At 43.1% G+C, this 26,513-nt stretch overlaps 1 protein-coding gene across 1 annotated transcript in view; it reads right to left on the bottom strand.

Moving 5' to 3' along the window:
• The window catches only part of LOC126355573 (trypsin 5G1-like), a 122,303-nt gene extending 102,504 nt beyond the window's left edge, over positions 1 to 19,799 (bottom strand). The window contains exon 1 of the mRNA XM_050005936.1: positions 19,571 to 19,799. Within this exon, the coding sequence (XP_049861893.1) occupies positions 19,571 to 19,799 (229 nt within the window). The remainder of the gene's footprint in view (positions 1 to 19,570) is intronic.
• Between the last annotated feature and the right edge of the window lie 6,714 nt (positions 19,800 to 26,513).

The raw sequence follows: 26,513 nt of genomic DNA, 5'->3' as shown, positions 1-26,513 counted from the left end.
AGTAAGTTAGCTCACAAAACATTTGTGGTGTCAACGTTCGATACCACACTTGTTAGGGGTTGCAGATATCGACCGCGGTCCGTGATAAATATCGCTGGACCCGCGAGTCGCGACTAGCGCCGCTCCGCTGCTTGTGACAAGTATCTAGCAAGCACTCGTCCACTCTTCCTCGGGACATCAACTAAAAACTTAGATATGTTTGTAATTATATTTATGCAGTATATGAAGAAGCCTGTAGCACAGGTACAATATATATTATTTTTTTACCAACGACTACTAATAATTACCGAACGAGGTGGCGCAGTGGTTAGACACTGGACTCTCATTCGGGAGGACGACGGTTCAATCCCGCGTCCGGCCATCCTCATTTAGGTTTTCCGTGATTTCCCTAAATCTCTCCAGGCAAATGCCGGGATGGTTCCTTTCAAAGGGCACGGCCGACTTCCTTCCCTGTCCTTCCCTAATCCGATGAGACCGATGACCTCTCTGTCTGGTCTCCTTCCCCAACACAACCACCTACCTACTAATAATTTTAGTCGTAGGAGATACAAACTATGCAGCTAGCTCATTAGCGACTTCACTGCCAAATCAGCAATATATCTTTGTAGTTAGTATTGGTCACCTGTCATAACAACAACTGACGACGAGAATCATAACAGCATTCAACCTGAAATACCAACTGCCATGACCCTTACCCATTTTCTTACTTAATTTCAATATGTATGGAACTCACTTCGTTGAACACTTGATTCATTTGCTCTTGAAAGATGATAAAGTCACTGTCATTCCTGACACTGCTCGGAAGTAGATTGGTTTTTAAAAGTGAATTACGAAAAATATAACTCTTCTCTTCCTAGATAGACTACGTTTCACTGAAGTGTCTCTTTAGAAACTTGCAGAAACATAGCATCAGTAGTATACGCAAATCACCAGAGCTACATATGCCGAAGATGCAACGATTCAAGCTGTGTTGGAGATCTTTCGATGTTTCGATCCTACGAAGACACTTCCTGAAGCTACATTACACAGAGTAACTGCAGCCTCCAGTAATCACACAGGGACTGCCATAGCGAATACGGAGTATGAACACAGAGGGAATGTTTGTGAGGAGTTTGTCATCTCTGCGGTAATGGAATATATTAAATTATACAGAACACCGATGTAATCACTCTCACACACATTTCTGAGAAATTATGAAGTTTATGTTCGGTCACACACTCCCTAGATCCTGCCTTCTATTTCAACATTCCAGGGCATTAGTGGATCTCAGAGTTAACAAGAACGCATGCTATCATTGGTCTGTTCCTCTAATTTCAATGTGGGATTCGTAGTGGGGAGGGGACTTTTTCAATACTTGCAGAAGTATTACGAGAAGAGAGAACCGTGAATGATTCAAGTTACATCGTTTTGTATGTCGGCTCTAGGGCAGCTACTTTCGCTATCAGCCTAATGTCTTTGACCCTTGGGTTAGCCCACCTATCGCCCACAGGCGTCTCCAACCCAGAGAATATTTTCTAATACAATGCGATAATTATGTTTTGGACACGATACTGTATACAGACAGCTCTTTCCTGGTCTATTCTATTTCCGTACAGCTTCACATTACACTATAGAGCACTGGTCACAATGATGATGCCAAAGCCCCACTCAAGACGAGGCTACCTGTTGATCTGGTACTATGTCAGTCAACGTTGTTTCTCTTATTTTGACAACAGGGATGACCTTTCAGTTGTCCTTTGCACTAAATTATTTGTGACTTTCCTATGAACAGCGTGTTCTTTCTTCAACGTGGAAATCAGTTACTAGGGCGTGCACCGCCAAGAGCTAGGAATCTGCACAGGTGACGATTAGGATTCTCACGTCTTTACTTTCTTGAAGTTGTTCCTCTTCTATTTCCCACTAACATCAATTGGCGATGAGGTCAAATGTTTTCATGTTCACGTTCAATGTTCTTCTCTCGCCCGTCACCAAAAAATGGTGAGGAGACTGTTCTTCACGTGCATTTTTACATATTTCTTGCTATGTGTTGGAGCAGCGTTCTGTCTTCTGTCATTTGCTATGCGGTTATCAATCATGTAGATTTTAGCTTCTTCTGATGGAGCAGTGTATTCATTCTTAGTGTGTTGTAATAGTCTGTAATCTGTTGGGTTTTGTGTCCAGCTTTTGGTAGGTGTCCATCTGAAGTTAGCTTTGCTAATGGTGTCTCAGTTTTCGGTAGTAGCATGTTCGTGACACAGGTTTCTTGATAGATCTATTTTCTGGTGGTCCGTCCATGTGTTGGTACAAGAATAATTCTCTTCTTTGATGCTGTTGGTGTATATTTTTTGGAGTGGTAATTTAGTGTCATTTTGGTATTTCTGTGACAGGTCTGGTTGCCTGCTTGTGGTGTATTTTCGTGTGCTGTTTGAGTGTCCTTTTAAATTATCATGTCTGTTCCATTGCCCCAGTTGTCCGCAGCTTAAGTCCTTCATTTACAGGGTCGACAAATGCACAAATTAATGCAGAGTGTAACCCAGGTCACTCAGGTTTTAACTCCAAACCCTGCATCTCTGGAAGCGTTCCCCGAATTTGTGCCGAATTTTCGGGTGTTTGAAACTCAGAAAGAGGACGGGGTTAAATACCGTCAACAGTTGCAGTTGGAGATGCACTGCCTCACACAGCATACAAACTAGGGAGCACAGTGATCAATATTTTGCAAGTTCGGATATTGAAATTTCACTTTTATATTGTGAGCTTTTCCTAGACTTCCACACAACAGAAAATATAAATTGTTGGTACAACAGTTAGATGTGTATCTTTGTAGTGACAGTTACCTCCAGCTGAGGCAAGTTACTCTTCATCATGGGCTGCTAGTAAACTGTCCCAACTACAGTGTCTGTGGGCACATGTTCATGAAAAATGTTCAGCCAGGGCGACTATGAAAGTTTTGTGTATCAAGCTGGGCGCACTTTACTCAGGTTGTTTGCAATGTTCTTGTATCATGTGGCACTCAGTTTTGTGTTCTCATTGTCCTACTGTGGCAGTCCTACCACACTCAGCCAAGCCCTTATCTGTGACACCATCCGGCAATGGCACTCTTGTCGACGATGGTAGTACTGTCAGCGCCGGCCCTGTAATGGCTGGCCCCCTTTCTTGATGTCTCTCCTGTCGGTGTCAGACGTGTTGCAGCCGGACCTCCTGCCACAGCCAAAACAGGCAGTTGTAATGTCTGTAATGCGTCCATCCACGCATCACTGGCTGCGTCCCGCCTGGCTTTCCCGTCTTACTCATGCTGTCAGCGACGACGTCATCCCAGTGGTAGATTTTCACTTTGGTCAGTCTTCACTAGTCCTGCCCAGGCTAACCCTGCAGCCGCCGCCAAGTCTGTGTGTTACGGCATCAGTTAATTCGACAACATCCTCGCCGCTGACAACCCTGTTCTGGTCGGCCTTTCTGTCGTCGTCAACCCTGACCTGAACGACGTCAATGGGTTAATCGCCGGCCCTGCCACTGCCAATCCTCTCCCTCCACCACAACCGTTCCTTCAACCGGCCCAGCTGGCGTCACAGCGGCTATCCATGCATTCGCTCCCTTTGCTGCTGCGGCCCTGCCGCCGATCGCATAATCTCCGCTGGTACCGCCAATCGTGTCCTCTTTTCTTTTTGTTCTTGAGTTGCGCCAGTCCCAGCGTGAGGGTACGAAATTTTCCTTGATTTTATAGGTAATGATTCTAATGGATGTAGTGGACTGGTGGGGAAGTCACGTGCTGTACTAACATGTAAACGAATAAGCGTGACGGATTTCGCTTTAATGGGAAGAATAAAAGTTAAATTGGCTACATATTTTCTATTATTTACGTTTTGTTGTTATTGTTGTGGTTTATCTGCCTGAGGAAGTTACTTTGGGCTTCTTACAGAGCCGAGTTTAGTCCAGTTGCGTCTGACGTCACATACAAGTGCAACATATAGACATTAAGGCTTCTTTATACGAGGGCGTCCAGTAAGTGATTAAACACAATTTTTTATCAAAGCAGGCTGGCCTTATTCAGAATCCCAATACACGATAATATTCCTCATTCTTTTGGCTACAGAACCATAGTTTTCAACATAATCTTCGTTCAACAGAACAGGCTTACGCAAACTTACGTGGAGGGCCTGTGTGCCCACACGATATTACTCTACTCGTCGACGTTGTAGACAACATCTTGCTGCATCAGTAACCTGTCCATTATCCATGTACTAGTGTGCACGGAATGCATCCATCATTGGGCCAAATACATGGATGTCGGAAGATGTGAGATCTGGGCTTTATGCTGGATGAGGAAGAACAGTGCAGTCAAGTTTCTTGAGCTCCTCTCGGGCGCGTAGACATGTGTGAGGCTTTGTCATGGAGAAGTATAATTCCGTTTTTATGTTAGCTGCAGGTTTCAACATTGCAGCAGTCACAGCTGCGTACAACCACCCGACACGCGGAACATCTGCGCGACCTTGTGGCGATGATGAGAGACACCACGCCCAAAAACTCACCGTGCTTTTGATCACTGCCATCTCTTCTTAGACATTTCGCAAGTGCCAATGAATATTTGCGACGTTCTGGTGTTCTCCATAAAGTAACTCAATAACAGCTCTATGCTACGAACGCAACTCTCTTATAGACGGGATTTTGAAGGCTATGAGCACCGCCGCAACCTATTTCATGAATTCGACAGTTTTACAGCCAAAATTAGCCGAGAAAAAATAAGTTGTTTTATTATTGATCTTGTATGAAATGTTCACGATAAGAGGCGTCTCTGTAAAACCCACTGAGAATAATTCGTTGCAAAAAAAAAAAAAAAAAAAAAAGTGAAAATGAAACAGCGTTCTGTAAGCAAGTTGTTGGGTTATCAATTCAGTAAAGCTACTAATAACCACTGTAACGACCACTTATGGAGCATATGTCGAGAGTCCGTCATCTTTTACTTCCTCAGAAGAGCTTCACATGTTTGGGCACTTGGCGACCGATGAGTGAAGAATCCTGGCACAAGGAATGAAGTCTGAACAAGAAAACTGATTCGTAGTCTCGGAATTCCGATCGTATTAACAACGACAGCCGCAGGATGCAACAAGAAAAGCCAAACAAGATTCTGAATTTCATAAAACGCTACCGATAAGAAACCGATTACTACCAAGTAGAAATAATATTTACAAACAACTTACGAGCGATCAAGAAAATTTCCACACTGTTTTATCTCATTAAATTGGTCTTAGATGCTCACAAATTAACTTTTTGGTAAGCACTTTGCTAGGCAATAAACATCGACATATTTAACTTACTAACATACTAAACATCTACATACTAAAGAAGAAATACTGTTACCTGACAATATTATTGAATGGATAGAGTGTTACTCATCATGTAGCGGAGATGTTGAGTCGCAGACAAGAAGAACAAAAAGACTGCTAAAGAAGAGCACTTTCTGTTAAAAGGCCTTCTTCTAGTGCACAGAACATACACACACACACACACACACACACACACACACACACACACACACACATGACCACTGTCTCTCTCCTCCGAGGCACAGCAATATGTTAAGATTGTAGATACTAAATACATGGAAAACATGTGAGCTTCTGAAGAAATAGCTGCCCATTGGTTACGTACTAGTTTATAGTTCATCTTACTAGCAAAGTACTTTAGACGCTTGTCCATTTATGAGGGTCAGCAGGTGTGAGCTTACGAGATTTTCCACGATGTTATAAGTAATAGTTCTGGTGGGTACAGTGAACTGGTGGGAAAGGCGTGTAAATTAGTAAGATACGAATGAAGAAGCATAGTAGAGGGATGATATTATCTTCTTGTGAATTAACTTTATCCGTAGTTAAGATCATAATTTGTTTTCATTGCATTCTTTTGTTGTTGTGGCTCGTCTCCTGTTGACATTTCGTCGAGCTGCGCTTTACGGCATCCACAAGAATAGGAAAGAGACGTCCGCACCGTAAGCTGCAGGCTTATGCACGACATGCAAACAGCTATCTGTCCGATGGAGCATAAACAGCGATTTTCGTCTCACTGGACGTCCAGTTGCGGTACGGCCTAACGAAATTCCAGCCCTCGTCGTCGATTAACGGAAGTCAGCCGGGCTCAGCATTAACCAGTTGTGGAGCCCCACACTCAGCAACTTTCGCTGAACTGTCGTTGTGGAGATACTGTTGATAGCCCCTTGGTCTTCGGGGCGGTCAGCTGCTCAACTGTTTCTCGTCCGTTCGCCCGTAGACCTCTTCATAGCAGTCATTCATCTCTGCATTTATGGGCAGTTGTGCACCACAGTTGCCTCTGCGCCTGTTTTGGAAAGCACCATTTTGCTATCCACAGTATGCATTAGCCACCGCGGCACGCAAACAGTTTACAAACTTAGCACTTGGCCCAGAAGTTTACTCTCGTACAGTCTTCGAAGTCAGATACGTCGCTCTGTTTCCGCTTCGGTGCACTGAGTGATACATCACTCAGGCAGTGCTCTTGCGGCCACCTGCCGTCTGCAAGTGATTGTAGCACGTTGACATTGAATATAGCTGGTGGTCTCATTAATGTGACAGGGCCGTGTATTTCTAATAGTAACTGTTCTCCTTGTGTCAGGAAGAGTGCAATCGTCATACGGACTTTGTTAAATAGCTGTAATAGGAATGATATATGACACATATCGCTCCATAATTTTACTGGTACATTTCACGGTGTATTGAAATATCTACTAGACTTTCCTGTTATTCTATTATAGTGTGTCAGCCTCACCAAGACTGGTGTTTACATACAATAAATCATCACCAGAGTTAAAATGTTGTATTGAAATATACAGGCAGCTTCATTGCAGGTAAAACCAGGAACGTTTAACGGAACAAGGATGTTGGACGTTCATCGAAGATGCAGGACCAACTCACAGGTCTGCGATGCAGTTATCATTGACCGCTGTTAGGCTTCCACCTGAATTTTGTTTATGGTGCGTTGTTGGTTAGGGTTTAGACGTCTGTTACTTTCTGTTGAGATAAAGCGATGTATTTTGTCTCCGTTAGTAAAAAACAGACGTAATCAAATTAACTTCTAACACAAGGGAAAGAAATGGAAATGTTTCAATTATAGAGTGATATCGGCACCTAGAAGAATTCACCGATTTGGGAGAGTGAAAGTCACAAGCAGTAAGCACTGTTTAAGCTCTTAGATCTACTGGAACAACGAAACAAATTCAGATCGCATAAAGTGACACTCAGACTGAAGTTAATCGCCAGAAGTGTTCATGTAATTCAAGTAAGAGAACGCAAACTGCACATAAATGTAAGTATAACAGCGTTTCTTTTCCAGCCCACCTTATAATGGAAAATCAGAAACTTAATTTATCTAAGGAGTGCAGACTGTATTGAACCAGGGGGAGCATATAGCCAGAGCACTGAGTTTCAATCATTGCAGCCAGCTACACATGCTGAAACATTCACCCTTCACCACGCACCTGCTTCCATGTCAACCTCCTGAAGTCCCATGACACTGATAACTATCTATGAAGTTTCTAAAGATCGTACGACGCCGTGCAGAAATGGGACAGTGGTTAGCCTTCCATACGGTCTGTCACCAGTTGGTAACATTTACACCCAGAGGCACAGCTGGGCTGTAGGGTGGCGCCTACTCTGTTCCCAACACGGTTGGGTTGACAACCAAATTCCTATGACGTAGACACCACCACTGTCACTAGGTCTCGAAACGCTGTCGGCCGTTCGACCGTGTGGGCACTAAGCAGCTTTGCACTCCGACGCATCGAAGGTCAATATCATCGGCATACAGTAACCTTCACATCAACTGGGGCACAAACAGATGACTCTCCAAACCTTTAGCTGTCCAACCGTAGGTGCGGACTTCGGCGCCTTGTGTCACCCTGCTATATTATCTGTGCCATCAGCAGATCCATGGCCGGACTGTTGTGGACTCGCTACTCAAGACATCCACAGATGCTGCAGTAGCGGCGGAACTCAGTATGCGCTCCCACTGAAAACGCCGCTGCAGTGAGGCAGATGCTCTGTGGGAGGCCATAGCAGCGCATCTGCTGCACTCGCCAGGATATGCACTATTAGCACCAACACTGAATAAGTGTAAATAATAAACAGTGAATGCCATTTGTATTCTACATCTACATCTACATCCATACTCCGCAAGCCACCTGACGATGTGTAGCGGAGGGTACCCTGAGTACCTTTATCGGTTATCCCTTCTATTCCAGGCTCGTATTGATCGTGGAAATAAGGATTGTCGGTATGCTTCTGTGTGGGCTCTAATCTCTCTGATTTTATCATCATGGTCTCTTCGCGATATATACGTAGGAGGGAGCAATATACTGCTTGACTCTTCGGTGAAGGTATGTTCTCGAAACTTTAACAAAAGCCCGTACCGAGCTACTGAGCGCCTCTCCTGCAGAGTCTTCCACTGGAGTTTATCATCTCCGAAAAGCTTTCGCGATTACTAAATGATCCTGTAACGAAGCGCGTTGCTCTGCGTTGGATCTACTCTATCTCTTCTATCAACCCTATCTGGTACGGATCCCACACTGTTGAGCAGTATTCAAGCAGTGGGGGAACAAGCGTACTGTAACCTAATTCCTTTGTTGTCGGATTGCATTTCCATTGACGAGTTACCTTCAGCTGCATCCACATCCATTTCCAATGGAAAATCACTCGCCCATGGCAAGCTATCTCGATGTATATTACATTTATTAGATGTAACTTACAGCTTCGGCGTAAGAGATTGCATGGTGGTAGTAATCTAACCAAATTAAATAGATAAATAAAAAAAATAAACAGAAGGAGTTTGGGAGGAGAATTACGGTTCAGTGAGTTGAAATGTAAGCCTTGGGGTTTGCATATACATTTTCTGTTCATTCAGGGCAACAAAGGACTCGGAAGATTACTTGAAGTAACTTTCTTCTTTTTATCTTTAAACAACGGCAGATTACAGCAGTTTCTCTTACCTAATTTCGTTGTATTTTCTCACATCCACACAAAGACACTTCCGAATCATTTTGGTTTCTCCTCCATACTCAGTCATGGTACTACTTTCCTGAAATCTGCACATTTCTTCATTAGTTGTCTTTTTAAATTTTAAGGTTCTATTTCCATTTGCCTCCTTTATACCTATGAAATCATAAGCTATTTGTCTACAAGCCCCATTCGCTTCCGATTAATTTTCTGTGCAAATGTCTCTTACGTGTATTTCCCCATTATACAGGGTGGTCCATTGATAGTGACCGGGGCAAATATCTCACGAAATAAGCATCAAACGGAAAAACTACAAAGAAAGAAACTCGTCTAGCTTGAAGGGGGAAACCAGATGGCGCTAGGGTTGGCCCGCTAGATGGCACTGCCATAGGTCAAACGGATATCAACTGCGGTTTTTTAACTGGGAACCCTCATTTTTATTACTTATTCGTGTAGTGCGTAAAGAAATATGAATGTTTTAGTTGGACCGCTTTTTTCGCTTTGTGAGAGCATTCACTACTATTTTGGACGACGTTTTATGCATGCCGCCGGCTTTAAACGTATAATTTTTCCAACATATCGAGGGTATACTGAAGTTACCACGCATTGCAATGGTATGATAGGGGTACCTATTTGATATTAGACAAGTTTTCTTTTAACTCTTCTGAAAATACTTCTTGTGAGTCGTGGGACCGGTAAAAATATCCAGCTAATAGTTTAGTCCGATTGTCAAATATAGCCTCTATTCATACTATTTCGCAGGAAATGTCTAATTCTGTTTCACTACAAGGCAAACTACTCCACCACCAACTGTATTTAATTTGTCCTTTCTGAACACTGTTAGGTCGCTTGAAAAACTTTCGGCTGAACGTATTCCCGTCATTATCCAGCTTTTCGTACCTATAGCTATTTCAGCCTCAGTGCTTTCTATTAGGGCTTGAAGCTCCGGTTTTTTCCCAGTACATCTACAACAATTTACAACAATACCGATCGTTCTACAACTACCTTATTTGTTTTTACATGCCCACTTTTAGACGGACGCTCTTTCTGTGGTTTCCTGAGACCCTCTAACCTAAAAAACTACCCAGTCCCTTCCGCACAGTCTCCGCTACCCGTGTTGCCGCTACCTGTGTGTAGTGGAGTCCTCGCCTATTAAGTGGAACCCGGAAACCCACCACCCAATGGCGCAAGTCAAGTAATCTGCAGCCTACACGGTCACCGAATTGCCTGAGCCTCTGATTCAGACCCTCCACTAGGCTCTGCACCAAAGGAACACAGTCTGCTCTGTCGACGATGCTGTCTTAATCTCGCCAGAGAAAACTGGCAGTCTCTACCATTTCCGCGAGCCGCCCGAACCAGAGAGAACTTCCTCCGATCCAAAGCGACATAGGTCACTGGCACTGACATAGACCACCACCTAAAGTTGACTCTAACCTCTTCATCGCATCCGGAAGCACACTTTCCACATCCAGAACGACTCCTCCTTGTATACGCACTGAGTGCACATTGAATTCCTTCGACTCGTTGGCAGTCGTGTTCCTAAGGGGCCCCTTTACGCGCCTAACGTTGGAGATCTAATTCCCTCAGCATCACCCGACTTAATTCGACTACGTTCCATTATCCTCGTTTTGCTTTTGTTGATGTTCATCTTATACCCTCCTTTCAAGACACTGTCCATTCCTTTCAACTGCTCTTCCAAGTCCCTTGCTGTCTCTGACTGAATTACAATGTCATAGGCGAACCTCAAAGTTTTTATTTTTTCTCCCTGGATTTTAATACTTACTCCAAATTCTTCTAGTGTTTCCTTTACTGCTTGCTCAATACACAGATTGAATAACAGCGGGGAGAGGCTACAACCCTGTCTCAACCCCTTCCCATCCACTGCTTCCCTTTCATGCCCCTCGACTCTTATAACTGCCATCTGGTATCTGTACAAACTGTAAATAGCCTTTCGCTTCCTGTATTTTAGCCCTGCCGCCTTTAGAATTTGAAAGAGAGTATTCCAGTCAACATGTTTGCATGTTTGGCCTGAAATGCCTCAGAGCAAACAGCGTGTAACAATCGACATAAGGGTCCACGCCGGAGTGTATGCCCTGAGTGACGTCATTGTTCTGGAAGGCACAACGGCTCAACACAAATTCACATCTAGCCCAGTTGACTATATCCATCTTTAAATGCAGTTTGTTTTTCTTCAGCATGTTCGCATTTCCAGCTGGGCAATGCAACGTATCACACAGTTCACAGTGCATGTCCGTGGTTCGAAGAGGAGACGCGTTTACCGTACTCCCTGATCGTAAAACAAAACGGACTGAACTTCAGTCGAGAAACTGTGGGACACGCCGATCGATCGATGGGTCTGTTCATGCCATGAATCCTTGACCAAGATGCCTAGTGCAGTTGCCCATGGCACTGATGTCGCCACGGCTCCACATCCTGTCTGTACCTTCCACAACCTCACTTACTGTCTTCCTACATGTCTCGTAGCGGTCTGCCTACATTAGATGGTTATTCAGGCTTTTGACCGGTGGTAGTCTGCCACCGGAGCTGAGTGGACAGCTCGCCGGTTTGTCATGCCGGGGCTGCCGAGTTCGATTCCTAGCTGGCTTGGGTCTTTCTCCGCTCAGGGAATGAGTATTTGCGTCGTCTTCACTTGCAACATACAAACATCTACAGAAATTTAGTAACTACCAGGCACACATTAAATATAGATATATCTATAGCGTGAGAGAGAAAATTTTATTCCTAACGTCGCTACTATACGCAACCAGCCGTATTTAATGCGTTGTCGGCGGTTACGAAATTTCTGAAGGGATTCACTTTGGAGTGTATTCAACTTGTGTGTACTCCTGATTTTTATTTTTTCGTAAATCGCTTACTGATTACTATAGTGTAGAAAGAGAAAAAAGTTTAAGCATTTTACATTCTTACATCATAAGTAGGAAAATAATTGCACATTACATAAAGCCAAATTTGAAGGGCGTTAGAGATCTAGAGGAGGATCAAGTGAAAGACAACGTGATAAACATAATTAGTGAAAACTGGAGGAAAGAAAGTAATATGGTAAACTGAGAAATGAAGAAAGAAAGAAGCGTAAATGGTAAAGATGGAGACCTTTTCTTTATTTAATTATATAGGGAACACGGCGAACTTTCTGGGGACGTTTATGAAGGTTATTGAATGTAATGAATCATTTTTATCTCAAAAGAAATAAGAATTTAACTCTGTGCAAAGCGCAGGAGAGCTTGTTTTTGACGTAGACGGCAGCAACAAGCTGAAAATCAGCGAAAAACTTCGTTTGTTTGATAAGATATTAGATAATTGAGACCTTGTGTTCCTATTAAGATTAGATTAGAAGTACTTAATTTCCGCTCCGGGCATGTGTACTAGGAAGCCGATGAACTAAACATGGCGTTTGGTAATCGCTTAGCTCTCTGAGTAACGAAGTCGAGAACAAAATGTATTTCATTTTGATGTCTGTACCGGCAAATTACAGCAAAACACCTAAAATTTCAATGTTGCAACTGACGAGGCGTAACAATCGATGGACGAGATTTTAGTTAACCAAACTGAATATGGCCTAAAGTGACTGAAATCACTCATCAAAAACAAACGTATTGTCATCTAAACTTTGTTACGCAGACAACTTGAGTATACAGATCATTGTAGCGTCTGCTGCACAGCAAAATGGCGTCTTTTTTCCACGTAACTTGTCTCGAAGTAACCAGTCCAACTAGGAGAATATAACATGACCATTATATGCGTGTTAATTTGCTTCCTTACTTAAAAGATGTCCTTTCCAATGACTGATAATTTAAGGAAGTGACTAATGACGGGTTCGACTGAGCACTGGTAAGCAGGTCATTAACCTTACGTTTTACAGCTCAAAAAACTATCCGTAACAAACTTCTCATTATACGCGCAGTGTACCAGTACTCCTCATGCCACCTTATCACATCAGAGAGTTCATATTGAAACTCTAAAGTTGAAGAAACGTGGCGCAGAAAACAATATTACAAACGATTTGGCTTAAGACGACATACAGTTTCACTGTAAAAACGATCACTTACGAACGGCCTCAGTAGACTGCAAGGGCAAAACAGAACAAAAGTACATCACGTTGAATTCACAAGCCTTTAAACTACACTCCTGGAAATTGAAATAAGAACACCGTGAATTCATTATCCCAGGAAGGGGAAACTTTATTGACACATTCCTGGGGTCAGATACATCACATGATCACACTGACAGAACCACAGGCACATAGACACAGGCAAAAGAGCATGCACAATGTCGGCACTAGTACAGTGTATATCCACCTTTCGCAGCAATGCAGGTTGCTATTCTCCCATGGAGACGATCGTAGAGATGCTGGATGTAGTCCTGTGGAACGGCTTGCCATGCCATTTCCACCTGGCGCCTCAGTTGGACCAGCGTTCGTGCTGGACGCGCAGACCGCGCGAGACGACGCTTCATCCAGTCCCAAACATGCTTAATTGACGACAGATCCGGAGATCTTGCAGGCCAGTGTGGTTGACTTACATCTTCTAGAGCACGTTGGGTGGCACGGGATACATGCGGACGTGCATTGTCCTGTTGGAACAGCAAGTTCCCATGCCGGTCTAGGAATGGTAGAACGAAGGGTTCGATGACGGTTTGGATGTACCGTGCACTATTCAGTGTCCCCTCGACGATCACCAGAGGTGTACGGCCAGTGTAGGAGATCGCTCCCCACACCATGATGCCGGGTGTTGGCCCTGTGTGCCTCGGTCGTATGCAGTCCTGATTGTGGCGCTCACCTGCACGGCGCCAAACACGCATACGACCATCATTGGCACCAAGGCAGAAGCGACTCTCATCGCTGAAGACGACACGTCTCCATTCGTCCCTCCATTCACGCCTGTCGCGACACCACTGGAGGCGGGCTGCACGATGTTGGGGTGTGAGCGGAAGACGGCCTAACGGTGTGCGGGACCGTAGCCCAGCTTCATGGAGACGGTTGCGAATGCTCCTCGCCGATACTCCAGGAGCAACAGTGTCCCTAATTTGCTGGGAAGTGGCGGTGCGGTCCTCTATAGCACTGCGTAGGATCCTACGGTCTTGGCGTGCATCCGTGCGTCGCTGCGGTCCGGTCCCAGGTCGACGGGCACGTGCACCTTCCGCCGACCACTGGCGACAACTTCGATGTACTGTGGAGACGTCACGCCGCATGTGTTGAGGAATTCGGCGGTACGTCCGCCGGCCTCCGGGATTCCCACTATACGCCCTCGCTCAAAGTCCGTCAACTGCACATACGGTTCACGTCCACGCTGTCGCGACATGCTACCAGTGTTAAAGACTCCGATGGAGCTCCGTATGCTACGGCAAACTGGCTGACACTGACGGCGACGGTGCACAAATGCTGCGCAGCTAGCGCCATTCGACGGCCAACACCGCGGTTCCTGGTGTGTCCGCTGTGCCGTGCGTGTGATCATTGCTTGTACAGCCCTCTCGCAGTTTCCGGAGCAAGTATGGTAGGTCCGACACACCGGTGTCAATGGGTTCTTTTTCCCATTTCCAGGAGTGTATTCGAATTGATTAAGTGTAACTACATGATAGTATACATTTATAGTTTAAGTTTCTGTGACATTAGCCACGGATCCTTTATATTAAGACCACAAAATGTTGGTAGGGGAAGCTAAAAATTAAATTATTAACCGGGGGGAACTGGCAAATTTCACTAAACAACATCAAAACACTAATGGGTGATTGCTCCTCCCCACCCCCAACACAAGTGCACATATGTAATCAGTAGCTTCTCGTTATTTTCTGCGCGTATTTTCATCACGAGCGTGAGTCGCAATCCCGTAGGCCACCACGGCGTGCGTGGTTGAGTCACAGTAATACACCGATCGTCGACAGTAGTCCAGTTACCTGTGCAGAAGTTATTCCTACTCTGTTAATCGCTGAATTATCCGGTATTCCTTTAATTTATGGCGAGGCAAAAAGTGTTACGAGGGCAGTTACACGAATTTCTCCAGAATAATTCCCACAACGAAGATTTCCTGCACGACTGACATTTCTTGCTATTCACCAACGGTCTATATCAATATAATTCTCAGCTTTTACATTTCATTCTGTATGCGAAACGTATTGTCTGTTCTAAAATGCTTTCATTTTATTATTAAATAAATCATGAGAGAATACAACTTACGAGTACGTATTTAATTTGCATATATTGAGAGACACTGGCTCTTAACCGAGCGAGGTGGCGCAGTGGTTAGCACACGGGACTCGCATTCGGGAGGACGACGGTTCAATCCCGCGTCCGGCCATCCTGATTTAGGATTTCCGTGATTTCCCTAAATCGCTCCAGGCAAATACCTTGATGGTTCCTTTGAATGGGCACGGCCGACTTTCTTCCCCGTTCTTTCCTAATCCGATGAGACCGATTACCTCGCAGTTTAGTCTCTCCCCCCAAACAACCCATCCCACCCAACCCAACTGGCTCTTAACTATCCCGCGCAGAAGGCAGAGGCCGACAACGCGAAGAACGTAAATTGGCAGCTGAGGAACAAATTGTAGATCGCATTTACGAAGAACCTACTCAGAGTACTAGAAACATCGCCCGCTAAGTGGGGATAATGAACACTGTCGTTCATCGTACTTAGGGAGAGAAACGTTTGTGCCCTTGCAACACTCAAGGCGTACAAGCGGTGGTAGAGCAACATTTCCCTTCGTGAAGAGAATTCTCAGAGTGGATTTGGTACAAAGTGCGCAGCGTCATTACACCAAAATACTTTTCGCAGATGGAGCATGTTGCTCTCGCAACCGAGTAACCAATTTGGATAACGTGCACTTGGAGTCTACACACTTCACGCCAAACAATAGCAACATATTTTCAGTGCCACTTTCCCGTAAACGTGTGGAAAGGTACTGCTGATGATAACATCGCTAGGTCGAATATTTTAAATTTGCGATTGACTGGTAACAATTACCGAACCTTTCTGGAGGAAACATTGCTACCAACTTTGTAGAAGATATTCCGTTCGCCCTACGTCATAACGATGGTATTCTATTCTAAATTGGTCGCGAGTACGAAGATTTCTGAGTTACGCTTTCCCGGACGATGGATAGGACGTTTTGGTCCACTTTGATGGCCAGCACGCGGTCATGATTAAAATCCACTGCAGTTTACTTTTGGAGCTTTATGAGAGAACATATTTATGATCGGCAAGTAAATAACGTGGGCGACCTTACGTGGAGAATTTTCGATACTGCCAATAAAAAAACCACCAATTTGCATGTGGTGAACGAAAATTTCGAATCTGTTTTCGCCGTAACGAATCACTTGTCGAATGTAATGGTGGTTGGTTTGAACACTTACAGTAATATTGGTGTAATAGTAAACGAAGTAACTGGGGTTTCATTTTCATTGCGGTATTGTTGTGCAAAAGAAAAATTATCTGAATTTAATTTTTGTTAAGCTGTTACTGTAAACAGAGGAAGCAGTTGATGGTAATTAATGTAGAACGAATTATGTACATGGAGGAAACGAGGTACTGGCGTAAGTAAAGCTGAGAGCACGGGGTGTGAGCCGTGCATAGGTAGCTCAGATCGCCGGCACAGTGGCTCAGCGTGTTCGGTCAGAGAGCCGGTTGGCCTCTGTAATAATAATAATAATAATAATAAAAGAAAACTGAGTGGAAGGATCAACAAACGAACTTCAACGGAAGCATGTGACGTTCGCAACGATCAAACAGAAAGACAAAAAAAAGAAAATGTGGTTGAGCACTTGCCCGCGAATGGCAAAGGTCGTCCCGAGTTCGAGTCTCGGTCCGGTACAGTTTTAATCTGGCAGAAAGTTTCTTATGTAGACGGTAATTGGCTGATTTTGAACGCAGGCAAAGACAGTTTATTTTATGTTAGTTTTTCTTTACTGCACGTTCTTAATAACCCAGTGACTGTTTGCATTGCCAGTTTCAGTAGCACCTGACCGTCCCACTGCACCGCGTCGCTGTATACGTTCCAAGTTTACACTGATCTCGTTCGTTCGTTACCTTTCGCTCAACGCCGCGTCGATGTCGGTAACAGACAAGCAAGATCGTGTACCGGCAGTTGACAATGTAAACAGAAATGCGTCTACAATCCATCCTACAAATATCTGTCTTTGAGGAATACGAACATAAAGAACATGGCACAAAGATATTTTATTAGACTCTTCTGCGAAACACACCGAGGTTCACTGTCTGTATAATTTTGACATCTTATACCTCTTACACCCTGTATATTAACTAATAAAGTATTTGCTAAAAGTAATTCATAGTGTCCTACAGAGGATTGTAAATGAATATATCCCACCTCATTTTTTCCCTCATTCGAATATTGTCAGTGTAAACAAATGGTAAAGTCTAGCATGGATATGGAAAACAAGTAATCACCTTATCAATGAAATTATAAGCAAAAGGAAATTGATTCCTAAGTCTAACACACTAATATTAACAAAAATAAAATCAGTGACGAAAAGAAGAAATAGGAAGAGGTAGCATTTCGTTAGCAGCATGCAGTGCGCAGATCCAATCAAATTAATACATTAATACACTATTATATGAAGTACTCATATCCACATGTTATGAGTTGAACTCTTTTATCATTTCCCTGCGCTCGCGGGCACTCTGCTTTTAGTAATAGAACCTAACCGTCACTATAAACATGTCACATCAGCTCGAAAATGCTGTCGTCGCACAGGTCCATGTGAGTTCGTTGATAAACTAACTACCACCATGTTGTCTGCTGGGCACGACGAGTGCGACGGTAGTATACGTAATGTGGCCCAGTGTTTCGCCGTTCCTCGCACGATGGAGCAGAGAGCCACTGCTCGGGACGTTCAACAATTGTTGACGCAGCACATTGTGATGTATTCATCTCCTGAGGCAGCATCTTGCACGGCGTGTAGATGATATAGCGTCAACTGTAGTTACCTCGTGACCAAATAGATGAAACAGAAGGCAGTATCAGCTGTAAACGACACTCAAGCCGCCACTTCACAAGATTAACAGTCATTCCCGAAAAAACTGATTTAACATTGTCTCACGACGGAGCTTGGAATGCGCTATAGTTGAGCCTACTCCCTGTTGCCGATTTGGAAACACAAACTCTGTCTGTCCACAATGACTGATAATTCACTAATAAATCACAGGAACCATACTCAACCTGTTTCTTATATTACATCAATAGGCAATGTATTCTGCATGTCTGTCAGGTTCGAAGACAAACATCATATGAAGTTATACCTCCTGCAACATTTCCATTTTCTTCCAAACGTCAATGGTACAGTGTAATGTTTTCAACATTGAAACCAATGTATTTTTCGCCATTAAATTCCTATAACTCTAAATCTACCCGATTACCCTCTAATTTGCAGTCAAGTGTCTACCAGAGCTTTCAACAACCATCTTCAAGATATTTTTTACCGTTCCACTCTAGAACAGCGCGTGGTAAAAACGAACACTCAAATGCTTTCGTACCAGCTCTGTTTTCTCTAATTTTATTATGATGATAATTTGTCCCTGTGAAGGTAGGCGTCATCAAAACATTTTCGCAATCGGAAGAGAAAGTTGGTTATTAACATATCATGAGAGAGTCCCGCCTCAGCGAAAATCGCCTTTGTTTTAATGATTGCCATCCCAATTCGCACTCTTCTCTATTTCGCTATAATACAAAATGAACTGACTTTCTTTCAGATTTTCAGTGTCCTCCATGTGTCTTACCTGCTACGGATCCCATATTACACACCAGTACTCCAGAAAAGGGCGGACGAGCAATCTCTTTAGTAGACTTGTTAAATTTTTTAAGTGTTCCCCCAATAAATCGCTCTCTTTGGTTCTCTTCACCCACATTTTTAGCAATGTGATCGTTACAACTTAAGTTATTCGTAAAAACAATCCCAAATCATTCAGTTGAATTCATAGCCTCATGACTTATGTGATTTATAATGTAACCGAATTTTAGTGGATTTTGTTTAGAACTCATGCGGATGGATTCACACTTTCCATTACTTAAAACCAAATGCCAATTTTTCGCCCCATACAGATATCTTGTCTAAATAATTTCGAAATTTGTTTTGAGCGTCTGATGACATTACAAGTCGGTAAATGAGAGCACCATTTCCAAACAGTCTAAGAAGGCTGACCACAGTGTCCTCTGTATCATTTATTTAGATCGGGAACGCCAGATATAACTTATGTTATACTCGATGACTTTCAGTCAACAAATTTCCGGGTTCGGTTCCCGGCGGGGTCAGGGATTTTCTCTGCCTCCTTATGGCTGGGTGTTGTGTGTTGTCCTTAGGTTAGTTAGGTTTAGGTGGTTCTAAGTTCTGGGGAACTGATGACCATAGATGAAAAGTCCCATAGCGGTCACAGCCATTTGAACCATCAGTCAACAAAATCCGGATGCCCTATCCTTAAAATTCTAAACTGAATCAAGTATTAATGCAGAAAATTCTTAATATCTTCTGTTGTTGCACAAGATTTGAAATGTGATCGTACAAGTATATAAATTTTAGTTCCGTGTACATCATGTTTCACCCAACTGTCAGGCATTGTTATTATTGCAGTTGCCATCTTCTTCATCTTCTTCAATGGTATTTGGTGTCTTCCTTTGGTGGTGATCCCTTTCTGAAGATAAATTAATAACCTCATCAAAAATATTCTCAGATTCTTTTCCATGTAACAGTGTGCCAGGTGTCAGACTACTACTGCCATGTGCCAAACTGTTCGTCACAGCTTCAAAGTCAGGCAGCTTATTAATCCAGTCACTGTGTTCTTCCCCCTGTACAGTCAGAACCATCGTCCTAGTTCTCGCATTGTACGTTTAGCGGGGTTTGTAGCAGGCCAGCATGTTCATGTGGCAATGTGTTAGATCTATTCCTGGTCGATGACTGCGTTCCATATTTTAGAAGAAAACTGATGTCCATTATCTGATAGATTATTTTGTAACTGAGTAGCATTCAGAAAATAGTACTTCAATTTTTGATGTATAATAATTCTTTCAGCATTCTAAGTGGAAAAGTCAGAAAACATTTGACAATAATTCCACCACCATCATGATTTGTGAAAATTTCCCAAGGCCCTCAGTATCCGAAATAATTCTGACTGATCTGTCCTCTTTAACGACTGTTGTATCGGATTCCAACGTTCGCAATCTAGTCTCTCAAATACACAGTAAGAAAAAAGGAAAATCACGTCACGCAGGAATTATTAGAATGGGACGTACACTGAATTACGTCATGTGTATGAAGAGACAAACGAATGAAAACAATTTCAGAAAATTTATTAACTAGAAAGAACTTGATGAACTCGGCAAGACAGCAACGCGGCGGTACTATTTTGGCTCTTATGCAGACAGTTGTTGGGCTCGGCATTAATTGTCAAAGTCGTTGGGTGTCCTCCCGAAGGACGTCCTGCAATATTCTTCCGGGCTGGCCAGTAAGATCATCAAAATTCGGAAATTCATCGAGATACGTCTACAACCTGGAATCATATTGACTGAAGGAGGATTGTCTACGATGATCAGTCCGCCCCGGTAGCTGAGGGGTCAGCGCGACTGACTTTCAATCCAAAGGGCCCGGGTTCGATTCCCGGCTGGGTCGGAGATTTTCTCCACTCAGGGACTGGGTGTTGTGTTGTCCTAATCATCATTATTTCATCCCCATCGACGCGCAAGTGGCCGAAGTGGCGTCAAATCGAAAGACTTGCACCAGGCGAACGGTCTACCCGACGGGAGGCCCTCGTCACACGACATTCCATTACAGTCCCGCTTGGAACTGAGCCCAGGAGGCCAATGACGACGTGTCGGGAGGCTCGCCGACAGCAATGGAGTAACCAAACCGTGACCCACCATGCGGCCCGACATCCGAGAGTGACGGTCTGGGCTAAAATTTCTTTTCATTGCAGTACCCTTTTGGTTGTCATCCGCGGCAGCCTTACAGCACAACGATGCATCGACAATTCTTTATGCGCAGTTTCGTTACCTTTCATGGCAAGTCATTATGGGCTTACATTCCAGTGAGATAGCGCCCACTCGCACGTGGCGAGATTACCGGCTTCAACGCCTCATCCATAACCCACAAATCTTCTCTGACTAGGTCACATTTAATGTCTTCGGCTTCGCGTCAAATCATTTGTGTTCCTATATCTAACATACCAAACTATTACAAGTTCACATGTTCTCAACCGCGATCGCTCGCATCGTCGGAGTTTGTAATCCGTAGCTCTCCTCCAACACTTACCACCTTTCCCTTCTGCCTACCTAAAACATTTCTTCCTCTTTTGTCATTTCGAAACGGATTATCATTCCACTCGTAATTTCGCAAGTGTTCACCTCTTCGCAATCCATGGTACCGTTGTTGAGTGTCGTTTCGTTGATTCCACGATAGGTGCACTAAATTACCTTACTGCCATGCGTCACATTCTTGAAAACGTTGATTAGATGTGTGTAATGACCTTAGGTTAAATATGTTTAAGTAGTTCTACGTTGTAGGGGACTAATGACCTCAGAAGTTGAGTCCAATAGTGCTCAGAGCCATTTGAACCTACTAAAAGGCGCTCCTTCATTTTCAACGTCTTCTAAACGTTCTGCAGCATTTAATAACTCGTCATAATCATTAGCAAGATCTCTAGCAGCACTGTTCTATTAACACTATTCTCTCCATTACTTACGTCAAAATTCTTCGTTTAACTTGCCGTTGTTATTAAAATATATATGTCACGTGCATTTATAATCAAAGTAAGTATTCACAGTTTACATCCCTTTTTCTGTCCAACGTTGCTTAAAAATCGAGGCCCCAGTGAAAATTCTAAATTCAGCTCAGCATATCTTGACGCTGGAAATCGGGCTTCGGATGTGAAGATTATTTGTAGAATTGCTCTAAAATCGGTTTTACTAACTAGAATATTTGCTACCGGATGTATATTTTGCACAGACATAGTCTCTTTCTTCTCTAACAGCAATTCCCATAAATCTTCATTTGCCTCTTAATTTATACCTTCTGTTCTGAGTTTTTTCGTGGTCCTCATATATCTCATGCTAGTGAAGTTTTCAAGTCATTGTTGCAATGACAGACCCACAATCAGATTCGTACGCAGATCACGTACTCATAACTCATAATTGTGTAGAGTGTATCTAATCATTCATCTCCTGACTATAAACTGTTTACCATTTATTGATGTAGCCATTGTGGCGATTCGTTCGTTCGCCTTCCGAATTACTCAATCGTTGATGGTTCTGTTAACAAGGCCTCAAAGGTCTGCCACAATTGACACGTGACCAACTGCTTATCTACTCGTGATGTGGTTATTGTCTTCCAGTAAAATTGTGTCCCTGAGCCACTGTCTGATTCGTTCAGTGGTTGCCACAATGTCTCAAATCCATTTCCTTAAATTCGTCTCCATCATCACTGCAGTTTCCAATCAGAATGTGTTAGCAGAGCCAGGGAAGTCTTTAGAAACAAAACCTAACCAACTCATTTGCATAATACAGTACTTCCAAGAATTGATTCTTTTTCATCACATCTTCAAAGAGTTTTACCAGAATCCAGATTCTTAACGCCTGAAAGTTATGTAACATGGTAACCTCATTTTTAAATCATGCTCACTTGTGTTTGGATTAGCAGTTGGCCAATATCGCCTACCTGAACTTTTGATGTGACACGCATTTTAGTACTCCCAACTTCATCTTCACAGCCGTTTCTCCCTCAACTAAGCTGCAGACATATTCAATTTTGGCAACGACATATATGACGGTGGATTTAAATTACAGACGTTCACACGTCAGAGATGACTAAATTCGAGGAGCGCAGCTGATTACCAACGACGACAATTGTGGCCCCTGCCCCACCCTCCTCCCATAAATCCTCGCCCCTCTTCATATGTTCATGTTCCAGTCTCACATAATGGTTTTTATGCGTGAAACTGGGGAAATTATAACTACGATGTGACAGACATCAGCGTTTCTCATGCTAGGTCGAAACATAGAGGTCTGCCCTAATTTAATCATGTCTTTTTACTTGTATAGGGATCTGATGACTTTTATTATTTTGTGTGTGCCACATATTCTCATAGTCAATGCTTATATTGCTCACAGTATATGCTCATTTGACAAATTTTGCTTTTGTGAGTATGTTGTAAAAGAGACACAGGCAAATATTACTGCGCCAAAACCAATTTTATTGCAATTGCAGTTTTGATAAGGAGTTCTGATCTAAATGATATTGAGATTTAATATGCAACACGATAAATATAGGATTTTCAGTGGACTTGCACTCCAGTCTACCAGAACCAGAAAAATTACTCACTACCTGTGTAAATAATAACATTTACTGGCACGTGGACTTAACTAGAAAAGGAATCTTTTTAAAGCGTTTCTCAGATACTTTTAAGTCTTTTGAATACATTCAATACATTTCTTTTCACACATATTGTTTGTATATGTGCTGGGTTCTTGCACAAAGAAATATGCACATTATTAGATTAGTATTATATCTAATAATAACAAGTGGCACAGTGCTCATATAAAGATGGTTAAAATTTTAAACACATGAATTTGTGTAGCTGGCATAAATCAATTGCACTTCTTGTAACACATAAATACTCACTGTTGACATATTGTGTCTGGTAGTGGTGTGTTCTTGTATATATAGATATATATGACGTTAGATTAGGGACGATGTCTAATAGCAGCGCAGACAGCTGTACAGGGTTTATACAAGGTTTCCTTTATATTCTGCTATGAATGAAAAATGTGCATGTAATAGTATGATTTTCTGATTGTGTTCAGCTCATGGAACTTTATATATTGGAGATCTACATGTAATGATTGTGCAAGCATTGTTTTTGTAATAAAATCCGTAATGAGAATTTAATTCAGTTGGTGTGACCATAGTGGGACCATTCCTTTGGGATGTAGGAGGCATTGTCCTTTACAAGATGGACATTGACACCAAAGCAGGGGGAATTCAAGAGAATGGAGATTTGTGCAGACTGCCCTGTCGTCTCCAGGCTCGCGACAAGTCACAGATCACTGGGGCCCAGGACGGTACAGAGGATACAATCACCATGGTAAAAATGCAAGCCCCACGTCCAACCTGCGGGCTATACAACCCCCCTCAGGTTAACAAGAAGAAACGCGAGTGTGACTTCATTGATTGTCTGCTGCCCCGCCCTGACAGAGTAGGACGTTATCTTTCTCTTCTCATTCGCCCAGTGTGGCGGGAAAGGCACTGTCTGACATTGGTAGACAACCTGTGACATACATCCTGCATTCCCCTTTCTAGACGTGGAGGGGTGGTAAAGAATTTGAGTGCGGGGAGATTTTTAAAGAGCACCTGGAGGTTTGAAGGAAAACATAAAATTATATCGTTGGCCAATGCTTGCGGAAAATTTAGTGATTGGCTGGAAATTTAACACATGCACAAAGAAGTCGCCAGGCTTGGAATAGCTTATTAGCAGTAATTATGGGTCACATTTTTGGACGTGGATATTCGGAGATTGGGAGAAGAGATATTCAGGAACAATATTCGGAGGTGGAAGCGTACACCCTACCAAATGAGATGGAGGGACCTCGATTTAACGTCTCTACATTTCGAAACTCAAATGATAGCGGACGCCTCAGGATAAGGAAGGAACTAAAGGGGCATTGGAAACGTGCAGGCCATTTATCACATAATATTTGTAAACTCACCAAAGTCTAAGAACCTTTTATTGCACAGATACTAAAAACATAAATATAATTCTAATGATCCAGACAGTTAGTCAAAATTTTCTTCAGATGAGCTGACTCATGATTAATTAGTTAATTTAAACGAATAAAATTCACCTATTCATGGAGGACTAAGAAGCTAGTAGTACAATTAAATATGACTCAAACACGAGATCAGCGCTGGGCAAACAATGACAACGATGATGCTGATGATTGTAGTTCCTACATCTGGAGGAAAGAAGAGGGTGGTTGACATTAATGAATATAACTTGCAAGGGGGTAGTAAAACAAAAATTACACCAATCTGATATCAATACAAATATCCAATATTTGATTAATCAGAAAAGCCCCTTGGATATAGTCAAGATACTGGTGTGGAAAAATAATAAAATACCTTCAACGATATTGAGCATCATACCAATGTTAAAACTATTACTCAGAACCCAAACATCAAACGTGGGAAACATGGAAGGGGCAGGTACGGCAGGTCAGGTCTGAATAAGACTTCTGGTTAAATTAACGCCCACCGAGTGCTACGAGGTAGAAACAAAAATTATGAGGGATATTGTAGCACGCCATGACTCCGAAACGTCAATGCTGAGACGTGAAGCCGCAAGCCACCGTCGAGCATATACACTGCCGACACTGACGTGCTACGGCCTGTGAACCGGCGAGTAACAGATAACACCCCCGAGCGGTGTTCGCGGCTCGTGGTCTAGTGGTGCCGGCACGGTAGCTCAGCGCGTTCGGTCATCGGGCTAGATGTCCTCTGTAATAATAATAATAATAATAATAGTAAAAAACTCAGTCAACGGCTCAACGAACAACCTGAATGGGTGTTACGAGACGCCCATCCCAAACATACACCACGAACAAGGAGAACAAACTGAGATTTAAAAAAAAAAAACGCATAAAGGCAAACAGATTTGTGGTAGCTACTGCATTACAGTAGGTTTTGTACAGTAACGTCAGTTGCAAAATGACTGTGTGGACGATGTGGCCCATTTTACACCATTTTTTGGTTTTACGTGACGACGCTTTGCTGACTGTATTTATATGCTTTAAGGATGCCATTACGGCTTCATCACATTAGGACATGGTGTGGGACAGGTACTCTTTAGCTTATTTTATGTGTACATTTCCCAGTGTGTATGGGAGTATATTGTGATATGAACTGCTGTATTATTTTGAAAGATAGACTGTCCACTTGGTGTATATTTTTTATATTGTAGATCTGAAGATGATCATTACTGACTGAAATAGCCGGTCGGTGTGGCCGTGCGGGTCTAGGCGCTTCAGTCTGAAACCACGTGACCGCTACGGTCTCAGGTTCGAATCCTGCCTCGGGCATGGATGTGTGTGATGTCCTTAGTTTAGTTAGGTTTAATTAGTTCTAAGTTCTAGGCAACTGATGACCGCCGAATTTAAGTCGCTTAGTGCTCAGAGCCATTTGAACCATTTGACTGAAACAGGTGATCGTCGAAGAAATTTATATTTTGATCAAAGACAGGAATAAAAATAAACATTAGACTGTACTTGGATAACTGTTTATATCAGCGACTTGCGTTTTTCCCATTTGACTCGTTTTCATTTGACTGCCTCTTACATTTGGTGCAACCAAGTAAAAATTCCGACAGCTTCCGTGGCTGCGCAAGGATTCGAGGAAAGAACGTCAGCCCATAAGCGTTGGGAGGAATTTTGACAAGGGGAGACTGCTGATAAATGTGCACTCGGTGGCTCAGACAGATAGATCATCCCGCACGGTAGTTCAGCGTGTTCGGTCAGAGGGCTGCGTGCTCTCTGTAA

This window comes from Schistocerca gregaria, chromosome 3 (genome assembly GCF_023897955.1).
Source record: "Schistocerca gregaria isolate iqSchGreg1 chromosome 3, iqSchGreg1.2, whole genome shotgun sequence".
NCBI lineage: Eukaryota > Metazoa > Arthropoda > Insecta > Orthoptera > Acrididae > Schistocerca > Schistocerca gregaria.
The sequence above is the reverse complement of the archived record's forward strand: the minus strand, read 5'-3'. Positions and strand labels throughout refer to the sequence as shown.